The 9,976-nt window shown below is 38.3% G+C and overlaps 1 protein-coding gene across 1 annotated transcript in view; it reads left to right on the top strand.

Moving 5' to 3' along the window:
- SUCLG2 (succinate-CoA ligase, GDP-forming, beta subunit) overlaps positions 1-9,976 on the top strand; it is a gene marked incomplete at its 5' end in the record, with an annotated part of 104,346 nt that overhangs the window by 23,769 nt on the left and 70,601 nt on the right. Inside the window, 2 exons of the mRNA XM_009074282.1 lie at positions 7,718-7,817; positions 7,945-8,035. Of these exons, the coding sequence (XP_009072530.1) occupies positions 7,718-7,817; positions 7,945-8,035 (191 nt within the window). The remainder of the gene's footprint in view (positions 1-7,717; positions 7,818-7,944; positions 8,036-9,976) is intronic.

Below are 9,976 nucleotides of genomic sequence, written 5' to 3'. Positions count from 1 at the left end.
TGAGATTTCTTACTTTCTGCTCCATTCCTGAGAATATCTTCTCCTACAACAACTCTTTTATGCTTAAAAGTGAAGTAGGAAAAAACCCCTTATATATGTTCCTCAGGTTTTAGGTATTCAAAATCATCTCTGCAGTTCAATAATGGATAAAAGAATTAGAATCAGGCTTTGTGTCTTTTGTACCTTACCTATAATCAGAAAGAATGAAATTTTGAACACATTCCAGGAAAGCAGGTGTGTGTATTTTTGCAGCAAGGGGTGAGAACAGTGTTGGTTCCTAATGGCTGCTTGACTTCAACAGTACAGATTGCATAAAGCTGTTCCCTGAATTGTTTTAAAACAAATTGTGCTATGGTATTCAGTCAAGAATTTAGGACAAAGTTGAACTGCCCGACTCTGCTAACTTTAAAATATGTTTTACTGGGGAAAAAAAAAAATGTTTGCATGATGTTTTGGCAAGGAAAAACCTGAAATCCCTGTGAGCTTTAAAAGGTAAAGATGCAAAGAAAACTGTCAGTGTATTCATTTCATTAGAATTTTTTTTCGCAGTTTAGGGGAAAGGGTAGAGAGAAATGCTTTGCTAAAAATCTAGTAAAATTGCCAAATTTTTGAATGACAGTGGGTTTAGAAAGCAAGTCTTGTGATTTATTTATGTGGTTTATCTTTATAAGGAAACCAGGTGTAAAGCACATGATTTTGCATGCCCAGATATCTCAGTGCATAATAGAGTATCCTGAGAAGCTTCCATGGTGGAGTCATCAGGTCACAGGGATTGCAGCTAATACAGAAGGAAAAGTCTTCTTTGCTTGCTTTTGCAGTCCCTGAAAGTGAAATCATCAGGAGAGAAATAATGTGGACTTGGGCATAATATAAAGAATATTTTGAAGTCTTATAGTTGCAAGAATGGACCTGGTGGGTATAATGATGGAAGAGCCCTGGGTCAGTCTGCATGGATTATTCCGTGTTCTGTGTTTGCTGTGCATGTGGTGCAGGATACCAGGGTGGCACTGCAGGTTACAGAAATTGGCTCTCTCTGTTTTGCCCACAGAAGAGATGTTGCTGAGAGTTGGCAGAAAGAGCTTTCACTCCCTCGTCATTAGACCTCAGTGCTCTTCCACCAAATGAAGAACTTGTTGCTCTCCTGATTGATTTTCAAGCAATTTCTACACTCGAGCTTGTAAGAAAAATGTGAAAATAGTCATTTTTCTAAACCCTTTGTCTGTTACAGAGGAAATTTATGTAAAAAATAATGAGAACTTAGGTTGAAAAAAGAAGCTGTTGGAGACTGAAAAATATCAGAAATTCAATATCCCATGGAGTTTTAAACAAGAACATACAATGAACAATTTTAATGTGAGAACTGTTTTTTTGGATCCTTGCCTTAATGTGCATATTTTTCCATGCATTATAGTGGTGCTGCTGGATCTAGTGAGGCTCTGTTTGCTGTACAAGTAATTTATCAGGTTTAACTTCAATGTAGGATGTGTGAATACTTGATTATTTTACTCTGAGAAGGCTTAAGACTGCAATATTGAGAGTGAGCTTGAGCTTAGCTGATTTTATCTAGCTTTAAAATTTTTATCACCAGTGAAGTGTGTAGTAATGGTTATGAAAGCAATTAATAACAGTAGTGACAGAATCAAGAGACTGACTAATTTATCATTATAGATTTTAATGAGCCTTATAATCTAGCAATAAATATACACTATATTCAAAAGTATGGAGTTATAAAAAGGATGATTTATTTAACTTAAATTCTAAACCAGTCTGCAGACCAAAGGTTGTAGAAACTAGGCATGTAAGGACATAATTCTTTATGGTGTTACAGAGCAGAAGGATGAAAATAACAGAGGAAAAGAGTTTAAATTAAAATTAAAGAGGGGAAAATCAATTGTTTATCTTCATTCTAAAGGCCTTTAAGCACAACAATAGCTTTGTAGATGTGGGAGGTATCTTGTGGACAGCTTCTTTTTCATCTCAATCTGCTAACTTGGCAGAGCGTGGGATCTTTCTCAGACATTGCATCTCTAGAGTTCTCAGAAGATGAGGAGCAGTGGAAGTGGTAGCAATACTTTCCTCTTAGGAAAAGCTGTCTCAGATTTCAGAGCAAGTTGGTGTAAAAAGACCCAAACGTGAAAAGTTATTACAGCAACTTTAAGCTTCAGCATTCAATGTGGGAATTAGGCTTTATTACAGGTTTTGTATTATTGTATTATGTTTTTTATGGTCTTCCTTATTGCTTTTATTTGTCTCCCTTCTTTCCTTGATGAAGTAAGGATACCAGAGTGCCTCTGAACAGGAGTATTGTTAGAAAGTAATAAGCACCTGACAGGATCTTGCCTGACGAGTGTAACAGGGTGGCTGAAATTTGGGAAATTAATTATAGCCAGTCTTTCCCAAAGGGGAGCTGGAAACTCAGGTGGTTGGGGTAGCATTAAAACAAGCAAGAAGCAAGAACAGTAATTGCTTAGTAAGACAGATAGGTGAGACCTGAAAAAAGTAGATTTCCTTATGTTGGATCAGCTAGAAGTAGGTAAAAAAAAACCCAGACCAACCCAACCCAACCCAACTTCTAGGGCTTGTAAGGGTAACTCCATGTTTTGGAAGAAAACCTCTCCTGAACTACATCTCAAAACCTATCTAGAAGCTTTACAGGACACTTGAGCATTTCTGGATTTGGAATGACACTGGTGAGGAGCCTGAAATAGGAAAATCGATGAAGATGTTTGTTGGTTTGTTGATACCTTTATAATTCTTGTGCTATCCAAAACGAAGTGTCATTGCTGTCAGAAAATGTCTGGTGTCTGCTTTGTTTTCCTCAACTCTCATGTTATGAAAGCAAAATTATTAAGTGAATTGTGGGGGAAAACCCCTTGCTTTGGGAAAGGAAGCACTGAATTTACTGCTGTGTTCTAGAAAATCAGGTGATTGGGAGATGGAATTGGTCATCCAGTAGGAGCCCCAGCCAGGCCTTCATGAAGGAATGTTCTAGACAACCATGAAAGAGATGTGGACTAAAACTTGGCTGGCCAAAGTGAAGCTTGAAATTGCACATGTCCAAACAAAACAATTATTCATGTTCCTCAGGGCAGTCTTACCAGGTAAATACATCTTTAGGTTGGCCTCTGCCTCTTTGTAGAGAGGGATAGTTTGGAGCTGGTTGGAGATTCATGTACCTCTTCTAGCTCTTTTGAGATTGGGGAAGGAGGAAGTGCTCCAAGAGTTCTGCTCATCAAGCACAGCTCAATGACTTTACCTAAGGAAGGGTGACCAGCAAAGCTCTTGAAGGTGACTATCTGCCTGGCCACAGTGGGCTGGAGTTCTCCTGTGCTCCTGAAGGACAGAGGAGAGTGGTTAACCCCACCTACCTTTGTGGAAACAGCTCTTGGGTGTTTATAAACTCAGTAAAAACACAGGGCTCTGTAAAACTTTGTTTTGGCATGTCCTCAATTTGTCTTCATTGCACTGCTCCCATGACACTGGGTTGCTTTCATCTACTTTGCAATGTGTGCTAAGCTTATTCCAAGAGAGATCAGGGCATTTTCCAGGGACATTGTGCTGCTACAGTTCTCCCAGAATTTGGATTCAACCCTAATCAGGGCATTTTCCAGGGACATTGTGCAGCTATTGCAGAACTTACAGTTCTACCAGAATTTGGATTCAACCCTTCTGTGCTCAGTTGCCTTACACTGGGGTAAAAATACACTGATGTAACACTGACACAGGTTCTGCATTTTTAAAGAAGGTGAAGACACTAATTAATTTACACAGAGCCCCTGCAGACAGAGGAGCCAAAGCATGGTGAGACTGAAATGTGATTAGGAATTCGTGTGAGACCTCCTCCCTTTGTCCCAAGCTCTGGTTCTCTAGTGTGGGATGCCTTGTCAAACTAGTCCTGAGTTCTCTGTGGTAGAAAACCTTTTGTTCCTGAACAGGTGAGTGTGAGACCCAGCCCTGTGCAGTCCTACATTGTCTGTTCTTTACAGCAGTTTATTTTTGATAAGCTACAGCACATTTTAATGTAATTGTTAACACGCCTAATTTGCAGCCACACAGTCATATCAATAATAATGGAAAGTTGTTCACAGGTAATAAATTAGCATCGCCCAGAACCAGCAGAACTGAGCTTCTCACTATATTGTTTCACGATCAAGAATTCGGTAGTTAAATATACACAGCAGTGGGCTGAGAACAAGCTGTTCATTTTTGCTGCAAGCAGTACCAGTGGACCAGAGTAATCATAGCTCCCGAAAGCAGGACTGATTTTATTGATTTTAAATAGGCTTTCATTATAGCACTGAGCTTATTCCAATTGCAAGGAGTGTCACTGCCGTTTGTATTCACTGTGCTGAGGGAAGGAGAGGTCTTGCTGGATGCAATCTGGAGGTTGCTTGTCCTTCAGTGCTCTCTTCTGCCCTGCTGAAACATCTGAATTTATTACAGAAAAAAAAAAAGTACTTAAGGCTTTTTTCCCCTCTGTGGTTAGATTACATTTCTTTGGAAATGTAGAGCCAGCTCCAGTTGTGCAATTTTGGATTCTGAAGATTCTTCTGAGGAGTAAAGGTCTTGCTTAATTATTGGCATGTGACTTAGAGACCAGCTGTGTTTTTCTTCCATTTTTTTAAAGAACTCTTTAGAAATCATAGAATCATAGATTCACTTTGCTTGGAAAAGATCTTAAGGTCATTGAGTCCAACCATTAGCCCAACACTACCAGGTCCACCACTCAACCAGGTCCCTGAGCACCAAACCTACTTGTCTTTCTTCTTCTGTAGGCTAATGTAAAAAAAGACAGATACAAGAGCCAGTGAATAAAGTGTTCAGTCTGAGATATTAATGTATTCAAGTTATAATTAGTTAAGAACACATGCTGTTACCAGCAATGAGTCATTAATCTGCACAGAGCAGTTTGTGGCTATTTGCTGCTAAATTAGCAGCACTTAAAAGCAGTTGAGTTTTTGTATTGTTTCAAATGATACAGAGAATTTTGAATTCTGTGACAACATGCTTAAGAAGCAGGATGAGCTATTATTTGGGTTGGCTTTCTTTGGGGTTTTTATGAAGCAGGATGAGCTATTATTTGGGTTGGGTTTCTTTGGGATTTTTATGTGTTTGTTTTAGTTTTTAATGTACACAAAGCTGGTCAGTCAGTGGACATACATGGAAGTTGGTTGGAGCCTGAATGACCAAATGCTGTTGAAAATGTTGCACTGTATTTTGTGGTGGTGTAAAGACATGTTACTTGTGCTAAATTCTCCTCAGATCCTGTATTTGTAACTACACAGCCCTGTTTGAGCAGTTTTCCAGTGTTAGTACAGCAGTTTGGAAGGGTGTTAATGGAAATTAGTTGCAGCTTTCTTGTTCTAATGGGTTTGATACTGGCTTTGGGTATCTTCTTCTAGATTTTTATTTCTCTGCTTGTTTTTATTAAATCTACAAGTGAAGATTAATTACTTCAGATATTCCAGCTAATCCCACATTTTTCTTTTGGGATAATCTTTCATAACGTAATTTGGGAGTTCAGGCAGGAACTAACATAAAAAAATTTGTGTGAGCATTTCTGGAAATCAACTCTTTAAATAAGATGGTGACATTAAGTAGTGAATCAACTTGGTAAGTACTAAATGATGAAGCCTAGTTACTGTAAAATAAGATCTGGCTGGTTTACTTCATTTTACAGAGTTTGGGCAAATAATTATGGAATTAAATTGCTTCCAGTTGCTTTCCCACAGGGCACAAAGAACCTGCTGTACTGTGCTCTGCTGAGCTGCTGTATTGATTAGTTCTTCAGGGCTAATCTTTACATGGTTATGCTCACTTTCTAGCCTGTTTGTTTGTGGGTTTGGTGGTTGTTTTTCTGAAGTTATTGTATTGCCTTGATAGTCCTCTAGTGGATTAGAAGAATGTACACATTAATTCCATTCTCTCCCTTCATTTGTTGGAGCCCAGTGGAGATAATCAGTGCTCGTGGGGTGTTCTGGCTGGGCAGGAGAGTGATGATCACTCCCAGAACTGATACCAGCTATCACTGACAATCAAAGCTCACATTGTCAGCATGGTTGGCAGCTAAAACTGATCTAATTAAATGCTTGCAGCATCTATTAACAATCCTACATTAGATTAATTATCACAGCAGCTATTGTGATTTTCCGTTTGCTTCTGCAGGTTGGAAAGTGATTTATAGTTTTAATTCATCTTAATAATTTGTGTGCTTAGGAAAGGCTTGATAGAAAACTTTTTGTTGCATTTAAATTTCCTTGTTATCTGCCCTGAAGTGGCATGAGTAATAGGGAGGCCAGAACATGAATATATTGGAATGCAGGAAATATTTTCAAGCAGAGTGTTTTTAAGGTTCAGAGTGATGTATGTCAAATGTTGCTGAATGGATAAACATGTAGAGGGATTTTAGCCTCGAGAAGCTTGAAAATCAGGCATGTCTCAGTACAGTGTTAAAAATGCATTTCTGCCTTCTTGTAGGAAATGGAATATTTGTTTCATAATATTTATTCTATCTGAAGGTTCAACTTCTTGTTTTCCTCTAGTTATTTATTATACAGGAACTTTGAAATGATGCTGTGTCAGAGTTGGTTTGCACCAAAAATTGCTGCACCTCTAAACTTGTATTCAATAATCTCTAAAATGTTTTTACAGCCTAGAAAATCTATGTTTGTTTGAATGAAAGTATCTGTATCCTCTGTTAAACAGTAATTTACTGTTAAACAGTAAATTTGTCAATTTAACAACAAATTCTCATGTTTTATTGATACTTGGATAGAATATTATGATTGGAGGTATGACCTAATCCAAACATCACTGAAATCAGAGATTTCCAGAAGAGGGTAACAATGTTAGCCTTTTCCAGGCACACTAATATGTTAATATTAGGATCTCAGACTGGAAAAAGCCTGGCAGTATTATGATAAATGTGCAAAATGACAGTGCTTGGTGTTAATAAACATCTTCCAGGCACCTGGAGGTCTTTGTGGTTCAAGGAGCTGCTGTGATCCGTGGAGCTGCAGAAATCATGAGTGATGGTCGGATTTGGTTGGTTGTTTTATTTTCCCTTTTCCCCCCTGTGTTGCTCTGTATGGATGTCAGGATTGCTTCTGTTTGGAATGTAGGACATGGTGCAATTGCTTTTGTCACCATATCTTACTGCACTTTCTCGTTACTAAGATACTGTTCTACTCAAATTGCCAAAGATTCGAGTGATGCCTCACAAATAGATGACATTTTTTCACAGCTCCTGCCCTTGCTCCACACTTACCTGCCCTCTGGACACAGGGATTTCTTCTTTAGGATCAATCCATACATTTCTTTACCTGTGTTCAGAGCAAGGAATGGAATTTGTTTCCCTTTGTTAGACAAAATCTGATCTGATTCAGGGTTTAGAAGCTGTGCCAGAGTGTAAGGCATCGAACTGTGCTGGTTCTGTGGTTTGTTGTGCAGGCCATGTAGCATTAACAGCATGGGTTTGATCTACAGAATGACTTATTATCCTTCTAATGAGCAGTGTATATTCATCTCTTCACTTCCTTGAGCAATACTTTCTTGCAAAGTTGCTTGGTAAAAATGCTGAATTGACACTTGGTTTATTGCTCACGAACAACTTCTCGTTGTTTTCAAAGAGTCCAACCTGGAAATGCTTTTTAAACTCACACTAATAAGCTCAATAAATGACACACCATAGCCTAGCAATGTGTTTTTTCTTTTACAGAGGCGAAGGAGATTGTTCTGAAGGCACAGATTCTGGCTGGAGGGAGAGGAAAAGGTATTTTCAACAGTGGATTGAAAGGAGGAGTTCATCTAACCAAAGAGTAAGTCTTTAAAATCGAAAAAGCAGAAATAAATTGCTTCTTGTCTAATATTTAAGCTGTTTACCATAGCTGTGGACTGTTTCTTTTAATATCTCTCAATAAACTAACATTTTTCCTTTGTTTGTAGCCCTAAGACTGTGGAACAGCTTGCTAAACAGATGATAGGGTACAATCTGTCAACAAAGCAAACTCCAAAGGATGGTGTGACAGTTAAAAAGGTAAGATTTTGGCCTCTTGTAAGATGAAAACTGTGTTCAGCTGCAATTTTGCATTAATAAGTTGAGGTGTATGGCATAGATTTTTTTTTCGTTCCTTCTCCAATTCCTGATTTATTACATTTAATGGATAAAAATAAGAAAATGTTACTTTTCTTTCTCTGTTTGTATGTATTTTGTTCATCAGTTTTGGCATACCTAGTGGTGGAAAAATAAATTCCTTTCTGCTCCCTGTGTTGAAGGGGATTCTTTGTGATAGGCTCATCCTTCACCAAATACATACTAAATATTAAATAAGTGCATATAACATCTGTACATGCTTATTGACATTCTGCTTACAGAAGTAATATATCCAGGATTACTTTAGTAATAATATTGTCTGTATTTCATTCACCCTCAGCTCTGGGCAACTGTCAGTAAAGTGACAGATGCTATTCACAGAATCACAGAAGGGTTTGGGTTGGAAGGAATCTTTAAAGCCCATCTAGGCCAACCCCTCTGCAACAAGCAGGAGCATCAACTAGATCAGGCTGCTCAGAGCCCTGTCCAACCTGGCCTTGAGTGTTTCCAGGGGTGGAGCATCTAGCACCTCTCTGGGCAACTCGTGCCAATGTTTCACCACCCTCATTGTGAAAAATTTCTTCCTTATGTGCAGCCTAAATCTGCCTTCTTTTATTTTAGAAGCATCTTGACCTATTGCTCCAGGCCCTACTAAAGAATTTGTCCTCCTCTTACTTACAAACCCCTTGAAGTCTTGAAAGGTTTGCATGAGAATGGACTCAGTTTTGAAGAAGTGTCTAATAGTAGATTCTTTCTACTTGTTGCAAATACAGAGTGAAATGTGATCATGGTAGTGGTTCAGCTAATATGTGGGAGTTAATTTTCCTACAGTGGTGCATACTGCAAGGTGTCAAGCATAAATTAATTGCTCTGCATTGGCCTAAATAAGAGAAGCACAGCTAACCCTTTTAGAAAGATTCTCCTTTGCATTAGTAAAACTCTGTAAGTCAGGAAATCCTAGCAAGTGCCTATCTACTCTATGTGGTTTTATCTCTTGCTTTGTTTTACTGAGCAAGAATCCTGATCCAGGTATGTAGTCAAGAGCCACACTGTTGTTGGAGCTGGTAAATAATTTGGCATGAGCTGAAAGGAACTGCAGTTCACATTTAATATACTATGAACAGCTTGGTATATTAGCATAGAAGGGGAACACCTGTCTGGAAAGATCCTGTCTAATGAGGCTGGAGGAAAATGTTCAGGCAGTTCTTCTCTTGGGGAGCAACGAGAGCAGATTACCATCACTCCTCATAGTTGTTGTTAAAAAGAAATACAAGATACTAAAAAGGAGGAGCAGTATTACCATTAAGCATTTCTGTCAGAGATCTTGGTGATACTAAAGGATATAAGAAAGCATTTATCTTTTTCATATTAAGGCACTCTGCTTGGAAAAGTTGTAAAAGCAGCTTTCTCTTTTTTTATTCTTTTGCCCTAGTTGACCTACCTTGAATACATCAATACAGAAATTTACCCTTTGTCAGAGTGCAAACCTGTCCATCCATTTACATATTCAGTTCTGAAACAGAAACTTCAAATTTACTTTGAAATGGACAGAAATTAAAGAAGGATATGGGTGCTGGTTTTTTTTTTTTAATGGATTAGTCAAAGGATTTATATTCAGGTGACTTTTGTACCATATATGGAGTAGCTGCAGAAGATTTAACTTAGACACTGTCCTTACCATCCACATGTTGTTTGTATGGATAAACAATGGTCAAGAGTAAGCAGCTAGGGCATAGGTGAAGTGTAAGGGGAAGTTTGCACTACTGAACTCTAGATGCCTATTTTGGTGGTACAGGGTTGTGTATAGCCTTGATAGACTGTGTATTTTCCATTGCTGTAGAATCCCATAGAAAACTTTCAGGACACTACTGGCAAGTATTCTAA

This window comes from Acanthisitta chloris, unplaced genomic scaffold, assembly GCF_000695815.1.
Source record: "Acanthisitta chloris isolate BGI_N310 unplaced genomic scaffold, ASM69581v1 scaffold1355, whole genome shotgun sequence".
Lineage (NCBI taxonomy): Eukaryota > Metazoa > Chordata > Aves > Passeriformes > Acanthisittidae > Acanthisitta > Acanthisitta chloris.
This window is presented reverse-complemented; position numbering and strand designations above follow the sequence as displayed.